This window comes from Notechis scutatus, chromosome 5 (genome assembly GCF_049901735.1).
Source record: "Notechis scutatus isolate UNSWTSFEM ecotype Mainland chromosome 5, rNotScu1.2, whole genome shotgun sequence".
NCBI classification, from domain to species: Eukaryota; Metazoa; Chordata; class Lepidosauria; order Squamata; family Elapidae; genus Notechis; species Notechis scutatus.
In genome coordinates this window covers 55,173,186-55,192,235 of record NC_142013.1, presented here as the reverse complement: position 1 = coordinate 55,192,235, position 19,050 = coordinate 55,173,186, and the positions used below count along the sequence as shown (strand labels likewise).

General features: G+C 39.2%; 1 protein-coding gene across 6 annotated transcripts in view; it reads left to right on the top strand.

Annotated features, from left to right (window-relative positions):
* Positions 1-1,116: 1,116 nt before the first annotated feature.
* The window catches only part of PRDM15 (PR/SET domain 15), a 51,611-nt gene continuing 33,677 nt past the window's right edge, over positions 1,117-19,050 (top strand). For 2 of the 6 annotated variants that reach the window (XM_026673998.2, XM_026673997.2), the window contains exons 1-8: positions 1,117-1,185; positions 8,353-8,389; positions 10,183-10,276; positions 11,880-12,033; positions 14,272-14,518; positions 16,221-16,334; positions 16,884-17,111; positions 18,606-18,744. In XM_026673998.2, the coding sequence (XP_026529783.2) occupies positions 8,362-8,389; positions 10,183-10,276; positions 11,880-12,033; positions 14,272-14,518; positions 16,221-16,334; positions 16,884-17,111; positions 18,606-18,744 (1,004 nt within the window). In that variant the 5' untranslated portion in view covers positions 1,117-1,185; positions 8,353-8,361. Of the gene's footprint in view, positions 1,270-8,352; positions 8,390-10,182; positions 10,277-11,879; positions 12,034-14,271; positions 14,519-16,220; positions 16,335-16,883; positions 17,112-18,605; positions 18,745-19,050 lie in introns of all 6 variants that reach the window. The other 4 variants (XM_087967541.1, XM_087967540.1, XM_087967539.1 and 1 more) reach the window with 2 other exon arrangements.

Genomic DNA, 19,050 nt, shown 5'->3' with positions numbered 1-19,050 from the left:
TATAATATTTAAAATGATGTTCTGCTTTCCAAAGTAATAAAGACAATGCAAAACACAGACACATAAAATTCTTTGTTGAAAGAACAACTTATTTCAGACAAAACCAATAGAGCTCTCTCTCTCTCCAGCTTAAATTTAACGAAAAGTCCTTTCTTAAACATTTATTTTTTGATAGAAGGTCCTAAGGTAGAAGTGCAGGTCAAATATTATGGGGCAGAATCCGGATGTTGTTTTTTTCTGCCAAGTTGAAATGGACACGGAAGTTGGACCTCAGTGACCAGAGAGCAGGTTCCTCTCCCCAGTAGCTTCAGTTGACCAGTTGGTACTACCAAATATGAGCTCCTGGCCATCAATACGAATTATATGCACTGTAGTAGTTGTTCATACATCAAGGCTTGTGTCAGGGGAAAATAGAAAAGTCTGATTTAAATGGGAACAACTGTAGACAAATTAAGGTTGCCTCCATAATGGACTGGGGATAAAAAGTTGTCTCACTGAGGATCTGTCCTCTAAAAATAGCGGGATGCCTTTGTACTATGGTTAACAGTGATGAAAAGGAGCCTTCAGTCTGGAAGTCAGACTGGTCATATTGAGACACACAACACATTCGTGAAATAACAGTTTAATTGGAATGTCTTTATTCATTCAATTTATATCCTAATTACAAAAATGAACGGAAAGCTATAGCTTTCAACTCCATTCTCAATGCCACTATATTCTCGTATTTTAAAATCGTCTCCAGTGACAGTTGACTTTCGCTAGTAACTTGAAGGAACTGCATTAACACAAACTAGCTTCATCACATTAGTCTGCTTGATCAAAAGTTGGATGCTATCAGCTTTTATTCGTTGTACTGCTTTTACCTAATCCACTTCTATTACCAAATCTGTACGTTCGCATTCTGTTAATGCCAGAATTTCTCCCGGACTTCGATATGGAATTGCTTGTAATTCCAGTGCTTAATGTCCCAACAGCAGCTACTAATTCACCCCTTTCCTTTCGGTGCTGCCAATCACCTTGGCTGACTGACAGTTGTCAGTTTTATCCTCTATCTAGTTCTCCCTGAACTACAATTCCCACGATGCTTTGCGACGTTACGCTTTAGTTTCCGGTGGCGCGTGGCTTCCGGCTCGGATAGGAACCTGGAGTCCGGACTCGATCCGGGTGTCAACATTCCAAAAGCAGGTAATGCCAAGCCCTTGCCTCGATCCGCGTCTCTCTTTTACTGCCGGGACCTGCTCCTTGCCCTGTACGCGGGACCCAGTGCCGGTGAGCCCCTTTCCACCCGGGGAGTTTCCCAGGGCGACGCGGCGGGGTCCCTTCTCCGCCCTGGCTGCCGCCTCCTCCTCCCTCCCCTCCGTCCCGCTCGCGTCCTCCACGCCGCCTGTTCTTTGTTACAGGCAGGAGCCGCCCGCGGCCGCGCGCACTGTGGAAGGGTGAGGCGGGTCCGAGGCAAAACCCGGCGGAGCCGCTCCCGGATCCCCGGCCCGGCCCGACCCAAGCAAGCCGCTGCCTCCCTGCGCGGAGGTGACGGGTTTGCCTGCTGCTGCCCCGGGCTGTCGAGGCTCCTCCGCCCTTCCCCCCCGCCAATCCCGCGCCAGAACCGGGTGGGATAACCTGAGGCACAAAACGAACCGTCCGGCGAGCGGCGGTGGGTATCCCTTGCCAGCCTAGTAAGGGCATGGGGTTTGGCGTGTGCAGGAGGAGGAGGACGGAGCCGCCTCGGATCCTTCCTTTCCTCCTCCTTTCGCCCGGATTTAAGACTCGAATCGTCGGCAAAGCAAAAGAAAAAAGCCAGGCGCTCTCTAGTCTGGCTGGGTCGGACACGACGTCCGTCCTCTCGTAGTGGCCAGAACAGAACCGCACCACATCTGGAATGCAGCGCTTTTACTGCTGCAAAACTCACCTGTTCAGTTCTGCGGCGGCATGTTCCAAAATCCACGAAGGGCTTTTCCTTAGCCACCAAGACGGGAAGGGACCACCTCTTTGTCCTTTTTATGCAAAAGTTTATTATTCTCGAACTTCATATGAAGGAATTTGACCCAGCGAACGTATCTCATTCTTTTAAGCGCAGTATGCAAAGTAACTCCAAGCACCAATTGCATGGATAAGCAAAACCATGGAAAGAATACTTGAAACCTTAAGCAAAGCACATATTTTTACCGTTTTTCCCCCTCTTATGACCACAGAGTAAGAAATGGAATACTGTACTAATCACTAGTGATTGGATAGTTCTTAAGGTGTGGATAATATTAAACATATGCAGACATCATCTTTTGCATCTCCTCTTCTTCCACAGTAGTAAACATTTCTTCCTCTATAATGGAGTTAGTGATTACAGATTTATCAGGGATATGGAGAAATGGTGACTGAATGGCATGTTAAGACAGCTTATGGTATTCAGTGGAACATCTACATGTGTACTGTATAGAATTCCACAATTGCCATTAAATATCACTAATTGTGTTTCAAAATCAAAATAATGAAAGATCAGCAGAAGTGTTTCCAAGGGACTGTACTGCTTGGACATTTTATATTACTTGCTTGCATTTAGGGCCGTATTTCACTGTTTTCTGAAAAAACTTAAATAAATATGCTGCATTACATGTACTTTGAAAGAACCAGAACAACGACATTTGGGCAGAGACACTTTTAATTACAGTTATATGATGTTTTAGCAAAACATATGTTTTTTATTGCAGACTGCTATTTTTCAGTTTAACTCTCTGGATTTGCAGTGATATGTTTTCATCTTAAAATGTATAAAATAATATTCTACATTCCCTAGAATTTTTCCTGTAGTTCATTTTATTTCAGCACTTTATTTCTATCTCATTTCTAAAGTACTAATAATTACTATTCTGTAAATGAACTAAATCAGAACTTAGAACTAAATTTGTTAACTGATTTACTTCCAGGTAAGTGAGTATAGTTTTAATTTTCTTTCTTCCAATCAGTTGCACTGATATATTCCACCTACTGTACTCTTGGTAATGGTTATAAATGGAATAACATTTTTATCACTGAAGCAATACTGTCAAAAGTGTAGTACATTTTTATTCGATATGAATGGGAAACACAATTTTAGTAACTCTCTCTGCAGCCAGTAGGGGTCAGTTGTGTCACATTCATACCAGCAACCAAGGCCTCTTTACATTTTAAAGGCATTGTTCAGGCTTAAAATTAAGGCAATCTTAAATACTGGGAGAGAGTACTGTAAGACATGAAGTGGATTTGGGCAGGAATCAATTCAAGTATGAATTCATATGTTAATCTGTCATCTCCCATCCACACTTCATCTTATTTTTTAATATAAATGAATTAAAAAATCTGTTGATTGGGCAAATAGTTTTATAGTATATGTTTATATTTTAAATCCTGCATTGTTCAGAATTGATGTTAAACAGTTTGTTCAGATGGCCATCTTTTTCCTCAACACTCACTTATGACATAATGATATGACTCTTCTGATTGTGTTCTTATAATTATTAGATTTTCAACTCATTTATCCTGAAGAATAATCTACCACTGAACAGTTTAGTGGAGATATTAACTATTTTTACCAGCTGATGTTATTTCTTCAGTTGGTGTCCCTATTCATATATACTGTTATTAAACAACTATCATTACTTTTTATAGCAAATTGGGATTTGGCCATTGGTCTCTGAAAATAGTATTTTAAAAGATAATGGAGAACCATTTTATTCATAGAGACGTAAGGGATATCCTACATTGTTTTTGTCATTTTGTTGGTGTGTGACTTTATAAGATTGAATAGTAGTTTTGTCCCCTTCATTGTCACAATGTCTGCTATGAAATAAGCAGAGCATTTTTGATCCCTTGCTTACCTGTCTTCCAAAGCTTATAGCAGAATGAGAATTAAGGAGTTTTGTTTTGAAACAGCAGTTCAACATTCTTTTTGCAATTCTACTGGTTGAAGCCTCCGATAAAGTTAACTCTACCATTGGAGTTTGAGATTTATTCCTGAGTATTCATGTATCATGGTTTATGCCACTCAGAGAGTGTTCATCTGACTATAAAACTAACTTTTAAAACTGTAAGAACTAAATAAGTTCTCATAGCTCTCAACCCCCATGTCCTTTCTCCGGTGAAAGCACATCATGATTACCAAAAGCTAGTGAAGATATAGCTATATAAAACAGCAAGAGAATATAGCTGTTACCCTAATATTTATAAGCAAGCGTCACTGAATTCACTGATTTTTTTTTCAATTGATGTGTGTAAAGGATTGCACTATGAAAATTCTAAAAATTACACAGTACAACCATACATATATTTTTTCAGAAAAAAATGCTCAGAGTTATATTTGTAATACTATAAAACGTGCCTGGGAATCAACCCTGCTGAAATAATAGAATCCTGTAGAGTAGGGGTGTCAAACTCACGTCACAGTGGCGCCATGTGATGTATCAGGATTTTTTCTCCCTTTGCTAACCGGGCGTGGGTGTGGCCAGCACATGATGCATTTGGTCCACGGGCTGGGAGTTTGACAGCCATGTTGTAGAGGTTTACAGTTTAAAAGAAAAAAATCATGTAAACTATACACTAAAAGGAAGGTAATATTCTCTGTTTTAGAATTAGATCCTAGATGCTTGAATCTCATAGAATCTCATTCTTTTGTTAGGGATTAAAAATGGTTTCTGTTTTGCAGAATTGTTACTGGTGGATACAATTTCCCTCCAGCTGAACAGATTCTTGATATCTCACCCATCCAAACTAAATCTGTGGGTAGGAATGGTAGGAAGTAGTGTATTTTTGTAGCACATACAAAGAAGATTCTGGAAAGAGATTGACTACTGTCCCATTGTGTGACTATATTATGTAACTCATCTTCCAATGATAATTCCATAACAAGCAATCAAATTCATGGAATAAATGGGCAAAATCTAAACACTATAGCAAAAACAAAGAATTTTACATCCAACAACTCTTACATAGTATGTATACGGAATTGTCTGTTAACAGTAGCAGTATTATTTTGACAAAGAGCAAAATGTTTTTATGTTGGTTTAAAGATTAGACATTGGAGCAAAATGAACTAACTTCAAAGATCAGCACTATCAGATAATTTGCCAATTTTATTTTATAAATTTTCATGCCATCGAGTTAGTGACTATTCAGATAGATTTTTTCCATGAGAGTCTATCCCTATGTTAATGTTTTCAAGTCTTGAAATGATGTACCCATTGCCACTGTAAGTGAGTCCATCCATCTTGTTGCTTTCGTCCTCTTCTATTTGCTTCTGCTTTTCCCATCATTAAAGCCTTCTCTGGAGAATTAAGTCTTATGCAATGATCTATGTTTTCAGCCTGGGTTTTAGTAAACTAGTGTGAAATAGTTGAATAGTATTTAATATATCAATTGGGCATACATGCAATGGGAAACACGTCTACTGTCAGTTCCTGTTAAGAACAGTATTTTTCCAATGTTCTTTGGATTGCAAAAAATATACTTTGCAATTCATATAACAATTTAGCTCCCCTGGAATATGACTGGTGAACAGTTCTATTAACCAGTTGTTCCTTCTAGATTATTAAAATGAATGCTTTTTTATTTTATCAAGATCAGTAAATGTAGTAGAGTATTTAAAGAAGTTCGCATTTATTTCTAAAAGTAAATGAAATGTGGAACTTCCTTTTTGCAGCTGAAAAATGTGATATGTTTAAGGTGCTGGACTAGGAGGTGGTAGAGACCCATGTTGCAGTCCACTCACAGCTACAGAAGCTCACTGGGCAATATTGAGCAGGTCACTCCTTATCAATCAAACACCTCAGTTGTGTGGTGTACTGCAGTGATCCCCAACCTTTTTTACGCCGCGGCCCGGTATCCCCAACCTTTTTTATGGCGCGGCCCGGTACCGACATCAGCTGGGCGCCGCCATCTTGTTTTGATGAAAAAGTGCTTCGGTGAGCTCACCGGAAGCACTTTTCATCAAAACAAGATGGCGGCGCCTAGCTGCTCGGTGAGCTTTTCCAGGTAGAAATGGCTTTCTACCCAGAAAAGCTCACTGGAAGTGCTGGGTGCCGCCATCTTGTTTTGATGAAAAAGTGCTTCCGGTGAGCTTTCTACCCGGAAAAGCTCACCGGAAGCACTTTTTCATCAAAACAAGATGGCGGCGCCCAGCAAGCCAGCGGCCCGGTAGGACTTGTTCCACGGACCGGTGGTTGGGGACCCCTGGTGTACTGTATATATTGCCTTGAGCTCTTGTGCAAACGTGGTATATAAATCTAATAAAACAAGAAACATTTTACTACTACATTTTGCACTAGAGTTTTGTGATTTATTCCTTCTCTTATTTTCTGTGGAGTCTTGGTGCTCTCTGAGCCTGGTTGTTTTCTTAGTGCTAATAGCACTGATGATGTTACCTAGTTTGGGTAATGAAACATCTGCAAGAAAAGAAGCAAATTGAGAGAGCACCCCTCATTTCAACCCAGAGCTACAAATACTCTATTTTTATTTTCTGCATTAAATCATTTTTCTTCATATGAGGTTTTTTTTTTAAAATAAGTGTACATTTTATGTTTCTGAAAGGACTGGACTGCATACTTTGAATTGACCTGCACTGTAAAATAATGGTTTTTTGACCGGATGCAAATTTCTACCTATCTGGTGATTGCACCACTTGTCTGTTAAATAAATCTGGGAGGGTTTTTTTTTGTTTTTTTTTGAGAGGGTCACTTTAGGGATAGGTGTGGTTCATGGAGTATCCTTTTGTTGCAGCAGAGATAGATGTTACACCCAAGGCTTTGTTTTACACAATGTTGTGAAATATATTTCTTTCATTTTTTTAAAAAAAACATAGTTTTAAATATTATGAAATGTGGTTTTGGAAATGTTCTTGAAAGTTTATGGGGCGGAGAGAATGTGTTTTTCAGCCAGGTTCCCTGTTGACTTTTCCCTACACAAGAATATATTTCTCAAGAGAATTATCAAATGTTCCTACTTTTTCCAAAGTGAAAAGATGCTTCTCTAAACCTCAGTAAGGTTGTCAAATTTAACCCTTTTTCATGTGAACCTTTTTTGTAGTACCCTTACAGCAGTGTTTCTCAACCTTGGCAACTTGAAGAGGTTTGGATTTCAACTCCCAGAATTGAAGTTGCTGGCAGGGGAATTCTGGGAGTTGAAGTCCACTCTTCAAGTTGCTAAGGTTGAGAAACACTGCCACAGTCTATTTGAGAGGAAGGCAGTTAGACATACAGTAACAATTCTAGTCCATGACTAAAGCAACCCTTTTAAAAAGTGTTTCAATTTTAAAGTAATACTTTCCCTCTTCTTCAAACACAGCTTTTACCACAGATACAATCCAGCACAGTTCATCAACAATGTGATCAGGCCAAGTATTAGTTGAGCTGTTTTTCTCTACTTTAGGTTGCTGTGGATACACATTCTCCCTTCTAGTTACTGGACACTATTTTATCAGTAACATCTTGTTCTATGCAGTCCTCCATGCCTGCTAGCCCAACCGACTGATTTCAGTTACTGAAGAGGAGCATGAGTTGAAGTGGGAGGAAGTGCTTGTGATGGTCATAACCTCTTCTCTGTACACATGAAATGCTGTTTCTGAACATGGACTGAACACTTAAAGAGTGCTAAATCTGAATCTAAAAATAATCTACTGGCATTCCTCATCCCTTACTCTTTAGGCCTTTATTACTCAGTAATTAAGAGAACAAATGTCAGCATACTTTTCTGCCAGTTCAAGGATTGGTAGATTGCATCACAAGTGCTTAGAAATCTTGGGAATCAAGAAAAGGCATTGGAAGAGATTAGAAGTCTGAAATTTACATTGCTCCTTATTCATTCATTCATTCATTCATTCATTCATTTACTGATTTATTAAATTTATATACCACTGTTGAGTAATTCCTATACCCATAAGGAATTTCATAATATTGACTATATTGCAATATATTGCTTGTGTGTCTAATCACACTTGCCCAAATAAAGTATGCAATTCAATTCAAGATGTGATTTTTAACTCACATGGGTAATACGGCTGGTAAGTCATACATATGGAACTTAGTTTTGTATTATGGATAACATAGCATAAGCATTGGTACGTTGGTATACATAGTGATATACATGTTTCTTTTTGGAAACAGTATTTCTTTTGGAATTCTTAGTAATTCAGACAGTCCTTAATATAAGCCTGTAGATAATAGAAAATCAGATCAGAGATAGTGTATCATTGCAGATACTTAATTTTACTCATGTTGTGCATAGTTTTTAAGGCAGGAAAATTAGTGAGTTTTAAGATGGCTTAATTTTATGGAAGACATTCTAGAAATTCTAGTGATCTGATTGATATTTCTGTCCTTTTGGTTTTGGCAGATACCGGAAATGGCTGAAGAAGGTGGCGATTTTATATGTAAGTGCTCAAGAAGGAAGAATAAATCATTGCTATGACTTTTTGTGTCGTTAAAACTCAATTTGTCATTCTGTTCTTCTATATTACCGTGTTTCCCCCAAAATAAGACCTGGTCTTATTTTCTTTTGAGCTTGAAAATAAGCACTCGGACTTATTTTCAGGGAGGTCTTATTTTTTTTAAGTGCAGGAGGCAGTGAGCGTGGGGCCAAAGGGAGTGGGAGCGCAGCTGCCACTCGCCCCACCCTCTCCATCCCACTGCTTACCCATGGCTGCCATGGGCCAAGCTCTTGGCATGCCCCAGCCTCCACCTGCCTACTGGCCCAGCTGCTTCTGGGACACTTCTCAGCTGCTGTGAGCCTCATGTTGACTGCCATGCAGCTGCCCATGCTGCTGCTGGCCTTGGAGGGCTCTTTGCCCTCCTGGCAGAGCTGCTCTCGGCTGCCCAGCTGGGCTGCTCCTGCCTGGTATGGGATGAGTTGTCCCAGATTGAAAACCTCCGGTCCACCACTGGCCTGCCAGGGCCCCTTCACAAGTGTCCACAAGTGGATTCATGCCACTTGGGCTGCCTCGCCCATCACCTTTGGGCTGCTGAGTGCCAGCCTGCATGCTTATTCAGTGCTGCAGGCACTGGACTTACACCTACACTGAGCCCGGTGCCCTTCGGGCCCTGGTGGGCACTGCAGCTCTCTTGCCAGCTGTGTGAGTCAGGCATGGGGCTGCCCCTGGTCACCTTTGGCATCTGCCTCACTTTCAGCGGCTCTGCAGCCACCTCTCCTTCCGCCCGGCCCATACCACCACCAAGATAACAGATAATCAGAGTTGGAAGGGACCTTGTAGGTCATCTAGTCCAACACCCCGCCCAAGCGGGAGACCCTACACCACTTCTGACAAATGGCAGTCCAATTTCTTCTTGAAAGTCTCAAGTGATGGCGCTCCCACAGTTTCCAAGGGCAAGCTGTTCCATTAGTTGATTGTTCTCACTGTCAGAAAGTTTCTCCTTGTTTCCAGGTTAAATCTCTCTTTGTTCAGTTTCCATCCATTATTCCTTGTCTGGCCTACAGGCGTTTTAGAAAATAGCTTGACCCCTTCCTCCCTGTGGCAGCCCTCAAATATTGGAAGACCGCTATCATGTCTCCCCTTCTCTTTAATAGACTAGCCAAGCCCAGTTCCTGCAACCATTTGTTGTATGTTTTAGCCTCCAGTCCCCAAATCATCCTGGTTTTGAAAGATATGGTGCAGTGGTTCTGAGATGGCCTCTGCCAGCTCCTTTAAAACTCTGGGATGTAATCCATCAGGCCCCGGTGATTTGTTTTCATCAAGATCAGACAGGTGTTCTCTTACTATTTTTTTTGCTTATTTTAACTTTTATTTCTGGTCTGTCTTTTACAGTTATGTTTTTGGTGGGTTGAGCTATAGTTTCTTTTTGCATGTAGACGGATGCAAAGAATGAGTTAAGCAGTTCTGCTTTCTCTCTGTTGCCTGTTACTTCCTTGCCATCTTCTCTCTTTAGTGGACCGACTGTTTCCTTGATTTTTTTTTCTTGTTATTTATATGTTGGAAGAAACTTTTTTTATTATCTTTGACTTTTGTTGCAAGTCTTCGTTCATTCTGAGCCTTTGCTATCCTGACTTCGTCTTTGCAGATTCTGGCTATCTGCTGGTTGTTACATTTTGCCTATTAAATGGGCTATCATGGGCTATTAAATGCCACAATTGTTTGAAATAAAGACTCGAATATTCAGTATAGCTACTTGATAATATATGAGCAAAGGGTACCTTTCTTGTCTCTTCCAGGGTGTGAAGATTGCAATCAGTATCATGATTCAGAATGTCCAGACTTGGGTCCTGTGGTGACAGTCAAAGACTCCTTTGTGTTAAGTAGAGCAAGGTAACTTCTACAAAATTGCATTTTTGGAGTAAACCAAACCTATTTGGCAACATTTCAGAAGAGAAGCCTCTTTGTGAATTTGAATTTTGCTTTAGGTGTTGCATTTTAAATGGAGAATGTTCTAGGTCTTATGTTGATTTTAACTAATTCTAAATGTCAACTGAAATGAGCTAGTATGTGTAGTGATTAAAGAGTTGGAAATGGACTGGAGAAACACATGTATAAGCCTACCCTCAGTCATCAAAATTCACCAAATGGCTTTGGGCCAGCCACTTTCTTTTCAGCCTAGAGTTCCTAAAGGAAAGTAGTAGAATATAGTAGATAGTCGTCATGGTCATTATCTGTGTCTTCAGGTTAGCCTCTGGAGTTTTTTAATATCAAGAAGCCAAGTAGTGTAGCGAACTACTCAATTTCAACTAAGTGGAAATCCATGACCAATTACCTTTTTATAGGGTTAGAGAAGTATCCCAATCTGATGGCCTCAAAATGTGTTGTGGGCTACAGAACACAGCATGTATTATTCTTGAAGTTGTACCCTTTCATCCAGACGGTTATCAGGATAGGGGAGCCTCAGAGAGATGGCAACTTTCTAGGATTTACAGAAAAAGCAGAATGAGGGATTAATGAAAATTACACTATATTAGTAGCATAAAATGGGAGCAAAAGAAGCCATGTTTATATAAAGAATACAGGTAGTCCTTGTATAGGAGCTACCTTGGACAGTGATTGTTTGCATTTATGACATTGATGAAAAACTAACTTTGCAACCAATTATTGTATTTTCAGGTCTGTAAAGCAAAGGAAAGGTGAAGTAAGATTCTAAGCATAGCTGTAGTTTTCACTTAGTGACTTTCACTTAATGACCGAATTGACGGTCTCCAATTGTTGTCATTAAACAAGGACTAGCTATCCACATTTGTAAATCCTATTTTGAAAGGCCAATATGTTCCAAGAAGTGAAATCATGTTTTTATCTGTTTAGATAAAGACAAGCTAAAGTAAACATTACTAAGATTAGTTTTCTCTTGTCAGACATAGTAATGCTAAATTTTCAATAAACTTAACTTACAGTGGAGATTTGGTTTAATAAACCATATAGTCTGTGTGTATTTGAATTCTTACTACCAGATATAATTTGTAATGTGTCGGGAGTTTTTCAATTTTTGTTTTTGTGTTATAAATGTGCAACTCGAGTCACAACTGATTGAGCTATAGAGAAAGAGTAATGCAGAAAAAGCTGTGAAAATAAATAGTTCCCACAAATTTTTCAAGCCTTTCCCATAATTGTTTCCAATAACATGCTTTTTATAGAGCAACTTTGGCTATGGGATAGAAAATATTTTTTCTCACTTTCAGTCCCAGTTCATTTCAAATGACAAATGATCAAATAGCAGAAGATACATGGGACTCCTGTTCATTACAAAACAGTAAGGTCAAAGAGTATGGCTTTTCTTTTATATTAGTTATTGTTTTGCTATGTGACATTTTTGTAGAGCATCTATCCTTATCCGTGTTAAGATGCTGGGTTCATTCTATAAGGGTTGAATTCTTTCTTTCATAACTATTGCCAGATATGTTTTAGTATCACAATATTCAATGTTTAGATCATCCCTTCCTTCCAACTTGGAGATCAGACAACTTGAAGATGGGACTGAAGGTGTTTTTGCAATAACTCAACTTGTGAAGCGTACCCAGTTTGGTCCCTTTGAATCCAAGAGAGTTGCCAAACTAGAAAAGGAATTAACATTTCCACTGAAGGTACAGTGATTCCAAATTCAGGGTTATCAATTTATAAGGACTTTGAAAATATGGTTAGCTTTCCCTGATCTGATGTCTTCAAAACTGTAGATATAGAATTTCTAAGATGAGCATGGCTATGTTCATTGAGAATTACAGTCCAATGCTACTAGATGATCATTTGTTTATATATAACTTTCAGATAATATGGAGAATCAAGATGGCCTTGGACAAATTTTATTCTCATAATCAAGTTCAGAGGTGTCAAACTCAAAGGCCCGGGGGGGGGGCAGATCCAGCCTGCAGGGTGCTTTGATCTGGCTGGTGGTGCCACCCTGGAAACAGGGCCCGCGGTGCCTCTGCCAGCAAAAACGAAGCTCGGGAGAACTACCCACAGTTCCGTTTTTGCTGGCAGAAGGTTGCAGGAAGCCGTCACAGCCGAAAATGGAGCTTGGGAGCCCATTTTCGCTAGCACAGTGCTTGAGCCACACAGGCGCCCCCGACACGAGTGATGTCAAGCTGGCCATACTCACCTGGCCCTCCACGGTACAACACAACTCTGATGCAGGATTTAGTTTGACACCTCTGATCTAGATGGAAGTATTGAATTTAAAAGCCTTCGGGCAATGATTCAATGCTTTGATCATTGTAACAGGCATCCTCATATCTTGCTTTTGATTTTCCTAAGGGAATACTGAGCTAGATAGATTTTTCAATCAGATATAACAAAGCAGACCTTGCATTTGTATTGGGGACAATTAACATTTATTGTCAGATATGTGAAAGATAAAGGAAAAATTCTAGAAGATCTATGAAGAATGAAAAATACCGTATTTGCCGGCGTATAAGACGACTTTTTTGCCCCGAAAAACATGCCTCCAAGTGGGGGGTCGTTTATACGCCGGTATATCCACTGCCGGCTTTCGGATGCTTGTTGGGACGCAGCGAAGGCGCCTCTGGCTTCCTGGATCCCCTGCGTCGCTTCCTTCATCCCGCTCGCCTCGCTCCGCCCGAGGCTGCAGCCTTCCTGCTCTTCCCACGGCCCCTGGCACTCTGCCCTGCCGCTGCAGCCCGGGATTTCTGGAGGCGTTTCCGGTGGTGGTGGGGGGTCGTCTTATACGCCGGGTCGTCTTATACGCCGGCAAATACGGTAGAATAAGAAAGACATGTTAAAAACATGTTAAATAAATTAGTAAATGAATGGCAGCTACCAAACACAATTCAGATTGTTCAGACCAAGAATTGGAAAGAAAGCCCAGATGCTTTTAAGATAGGAAGAGTCAAGGCAATTCAGAACGTTGTTTTCCTAATCACTGGAGCACGAAATCGAGTTGTTTCTATGCCATTACAGTACTATCTGGACATAGGAAACCCATTGAAATCAGGTCATGTTTGGTTCTAGGGGTCCCCCAATTTGAGGGGGACCTTGGGCACATTTTGAATTTTTAAGAAATGTTACGGCATACAACTATAAAATAGTGTGATATATTTGAAATGGCCAGATGAAAAATGCTGAGGGTGCCTTGATCTTTCTTCTGGAGAAAATAGCTCTAGTTTAGTTTACTTTATTGTCATTGCACCTTGTACAACGAAATCAAACACCATCTTCAGTGCACATCATGACCATGAAAATAAATATGAACACACATCCTTCACCCTCCACACGTTGAACCGAAAACCCCTGACACCGCACCAATACAGCAGAATTCAAAAGAGCTACTGCCCTGGGATAAAAGCTGTTTTTCAGTCTATTTGTCCTTGTTTTTATTATTCTGTACCGTCTGCCAGATGGTAATAGTTGAAAAAAAAAAGTTTCCCAGGATGAGATGGATCTTTGAGAATGTTTTGAACTTTCTTAAGGCAGCAGGAGCTATAAAGCTCTTCCAAAGAGGGGAGAGGGCAACCAATGATCTTCTGGGCAATGACATTAACCCTCTGGAGTGCTTTCCTATCTGCCACTATGCAATTGGCAAACCATACAGAGGTGCAGTAAGTTAAGATATTCTCTATGGTGCAGTGGTAGAAGGTCACCAGCAGTTTTTCATTCAGTTGTTGTTTTCTGAGAAGCCTCAGGTAGTATAATCTCTGCTGGGCCCTTTTGACTAGTGCTGCAATGTGAGCACCCCAGGTCAGGTCCTCTTTTATGGTAACACCCTAAAACACCTAATAAAATAAGTGAGTCATTGTATAGTTTGTTACTTTATCAAAATGATCATTCGGAGCACATTTGTATTGAAGTTCTACGTGGGTTTTGTATAGGTCTTTCAGAAGGAGGGGTCTCCAGTCTATTTTGATACATCTAATGAAGATGACTGTAACTGGATGATGATGGTGAGACCTGCCAGTCTATATGAGCATCAAAACCTGACTGCTTTCCAACATGATAATGACATTTACTTCACTACTTCTCGGGACATCCCTCCGGGAACTGAGTTACGAGTATGGTATGCAGCTTTCTACGCCAAAAAAATGGAAAAACCCGTTCTAAAGCAATGCATTGTCAATGGTATGTTTGGTTGTTTGTGGGGAAGTCCTTTACTATCATATAGCGTTTTATCTGACTCAGTTATTGTGGATATTTTCCTGGGGTGAGGATATTCATGCAGGCATCTTCTCCACATCAAAATTGATACATTATTTTCTCTAATTCACATGTTATTTGAAGGTGAGGCTGCTAAATTGGATCCAAATATACATAAATAGAACTCTGCTTCCCATCTCCAAGCCTCTGATGAAGTTCAAGAGTCCCTGTGGAATGGAATGTGATAAGCACAAGGATTTCAATAGTTGGGAGAATGAAAATAATTTGATAGTAATTTTATTTGGTGCAGGCAAAAGTGTGTTTCTTTTCTTTCAAGATACATTTGCACCCAACCTATTATATGCAGCCAGTTTTATTCTGTTTGAAAGAGACTTAGGACACAGAAAAAAAGAATAATCAGAAGACTGAGATCAAAAGTTAATAAATCAGTGTCTCAGAGATGTTAATTGCTGAGAATTATCCACAGCCAATGTAAGTCAGCAACCACATCCAAGGAGCATGAAGCTAAAAACATGATCCATTAATGCTCCAGATACTGAGCATTAGCTGGGCTAAACAAACATGATTTCATTAACCATCTCAGATTCTGCTACTACTTTACATATTTTTCCTTCCCAGACTCATATCAATTTAATTGGTATTGTTTAGTATTCTATCTGTGTGGACTATGTTAAGTCTACCTATATACAGTAGTTACTAGGAATTGAAAATGACTTGATAGCACCTAATCAATCATTAGAATTCTGACTTCCAATCAGGTTGAAGTTGATGTTGATGTTGGAGTTGTTTTGGACTGATAGGCTATGGATTAGAGTCATAGTTTCAGATTTTATAGAGTGGAAGCTTCTTTAGCCTCCATCACTTATCTGAGCTCTAAAGAGGGTGAAAAAACCCAGAATCAATATTCCTTTTCCCTAGCACCTTCCCTTACTCCATGGAGGAGAAAAAAAAGGGTGGACATGATGCAGCCTTATGTACCATTCAACTGATTGTTTTAAAACACAAAGCTTCAAAGAATTGTGTAGAGAATGCATAGAGAATGGAGGAAGAAAATGCTGCTGTTTAAACCTTGTTTATATTCTGTTAAGAAAGAGAAAATACATACCATGCACATGTGATATACTCCAGACCTGGGCTTCTGTGCTATGTTTTTACATAATGCTAAGTCAGAATTCTTTAAAACTTTGTTTATCGAACAAACTTTATCTAATTGGTTCATAGTTAGCTCTATATATGAACAGTGACTATGTTAGAATGACATTTCTTAGTTACCTATAGTCCTGGCTTGTCTAATTTTTCTGTATGTGTGATGTAGTTACTGATTTACAACAGAAATTTCAAATATTCCACAACCCTTCAAAATAAATGATTATAACTGGTTCTCTTTTTCCATTTTCTTTCTATGCACACCTTGAAAAATATTGCTAAATTAGATTGAAAAAAATGTACACCTTGCCTTTAAATTTCTTGAATTTAATATTAATTTAATAATTTACATTTCAAGCATTTGTTAAAGTAATAAATGATAAATTACCAGAATGAAGATAGCTTTGGACATTAGTGAAGAACTGTTCATCAAGCTGTATGCTCTCTTAGCATTGATACAGACATTTGCTAAGTGGGAAAACAAACTAATAAAAACATGATCTCTTTAATATGTGTTTAGCTGTGGTGGAATGTGAACAACAACGAAATAAAAGCACTTATCCTGCTGCCTTTTCTTTTGAGAAACTCAAGAAATTAGCCAAGAATAATCAATCTTCCAGAACTGATCCTTCAGGTATCAACACATTTTCATCTCTAGTATATATGTACAATGTAAGTTTGGAATATTTTGTATTTGTGTATTATCCCACAAAGTAAAATTGCAACTATAATAACAAGAGTTATCAAATATAAATTGCTTTGTGGTGATTTTTTTTTAGTTCTGTTTTCTCTCTCAGCCATTTTTCTATGAGATTTCAGCAGATTATTTTGAGGCCAGTGTTTGACAACTTCATTAAGTTTCAAAGAGCTGGTGTATATAATGTAAAAGAAGATCATACAATATCCATCATGCCTTTAAAAAAATGCTTTGATAGTGAGGATTTGATGATTTCTATGATAGTAAGTTTATAACGTTTTGTATATTATGGTTGGAGGTGGTAGCATTCATGGTCTTGTATACCTTGGGTGGTATTGATATTGTCTCAGCTTTATGCAAAGGGTGAAAGTATAATACTGTTGACTTCAGATGGCGGTATTAAAATAATAGATTTTTAGTTGTTTCTAAAGTTCTACTGGGCCCCTTTCCCCTGTGGTGCAGACTCTTACCACTTTTTCCTTGTAGAACATGGGCCGGGTCATTTGGAGCAAGCTAAAACAGTTCCACAAAGCAATCAAAATGATGTTAATCTAGAGAAGGCTGTGGAAGTTACCCGTACTGATCAACCCACCACTCTCTGTGAAAGTGCCAATTCCCAAGTGGATATGAAGAAAAAATCTCGACGGGGCAGGAAAGCCAAAGGAACAGAAGTAGAAACTCCTCTTGTGATTGTGGGTGATAAAGATTCTACTGGTGAGATGAGGAAATTGTTAAAAGTAATCCCCATACTTCATATTTGATACAATGATAATGAAATAATTATTCTAGAATGGCAAGTGGGAAGTAAATGAGTGGGTATGGAGAGCTTAAATCTTCCACCTTATGATGTAATTGCATCAGGGAACTTGTGAGAAAGAAGAAGTACAGGTAGTCCTTGATTTAGGACAGAAATTTGCAGGACTGCATCACTTAGCAATAACAATCCCTGCAGACATAATTGCTGTTATTAACTGAATCTTATAGTCATCACATAAGGCAACTTCCTGCCAGCTTCTCACAACCAAAGTCAGTGGGGAATCCAACAAGCCCTCAGAGAGCTAAGGAGCTGCTATAGGGCAGGGGCAGGAAATGAGGCAATGCATGGAGGTGCAGGAGAGAGTCAAGAGATGCACTGGGGAGAGTGAGTGGTTGGGTCATCCCCCTAAAAGGGCTGGGGGAAGGTGTGTAGAAGAGGGAGAGCCATCCCAGCAGTTTGTGCTCTTCCCTGCTGGCTTCCACATGACCATGGGGCTCTTGGTAACAGTTGTCCAGTGGAACAATGTGTAACCTAATGGTTGTAGGTCAAGGACTCTCTGGATAAGCAAAACTTGTGCATAAATGCAGCTGGCTTAATGTGTGTCTGATAATTGCTCCACCTATCTCAGGATTATCTTTTCTAGTTGATTTTAGCTTTCTAGACTCTTGGTCAAAGCAGTTGTTTTTTTACCAAAACAGGCATGACACTGGCAATCTATCATTATGTATCCTGTCACTTTATTTTTCCCTTCAACATATGAAACAGGTATTATATGCAAGTTCCATAATTTGGTGTTTTTTTCTGACTTCAAAACTTTTTCAGGAATTCTGAAAATCATTTTAAGTGGTGTCAAGCGACAACCTTAAGTTACATTTCTCAAAACCTAAATTGTTTTCAAAACATATGACATTCCCAGCTTACTGAATTCCAGCTCTCAGGAATTCACTATAGCACGACTGGTAACAAAAGTTCTGGTCCAGCTATTATTAATTTTTATTATTTTAATTCTCTCACAGAATGGTTGACAATTTGTTCACCTTTTTTACTGTGCAATATCAAATTACAGAATGGATAACTTAACTAAACAGAAATAAATATCCTAAAAATAGCTTTGTGCTGTACCTTGTTGTTGCATATTTGCTATGCATGTTATAGTAATGGAATGTCAGTAATTAAAGGGCTATTATAATGTACAGCCAGATTAGACACCATTAAAAGCAGTCCTTACATCTCTATTTGAATAATGGTCTTATCTGTGTATCAGTTACAACATGAATTTAAACTGGTTAAATGCCTCTATGTACAATAGTCAAAATAGCATTAAGATTATAATCATGCTTATGCTTATTTTCTGAGTAAACAGATATGTGAATCAGCTCTGAATTAACTTGGGTACAGATGAACAAATTCAATCAGTTTTTTGTAAAACACTATCATTTATTTCTTGGTAGCAGTGGACCATGTGGCTGAAATTATCACTGAGGTCTCACCTGATGACACAGCGATTCCTCCAGCAACAGAAGATCAAATTATGGAGCTGATGTTAGCAAAGCTACCCAGTACTGCAAACAACATGAGTTCATTAACCAAGTAAGCAAAGAAACAAGTCCTGCTTTCTTATGATAACTCTGCTTAGATATCGATCACTTATGATGATCATGAGGTGGAGGGCATATGGAAAAAGCTTATTGGAAAAAAGATATCTTACCATATTAAATAGAGTGGAACATGGAAGTAAATAAATATCCTGTTACCTGTAATGACAATGAATAAATTGGCATACTTATACTGACAATGAATACCAGTCGTCCTTGACTTATGGCCACAATTTAGCCCAAAATTTCTGTTGCTAAGTAAGACATTTGTTAAATGAGTTTTACCCCATTTTATAACTTT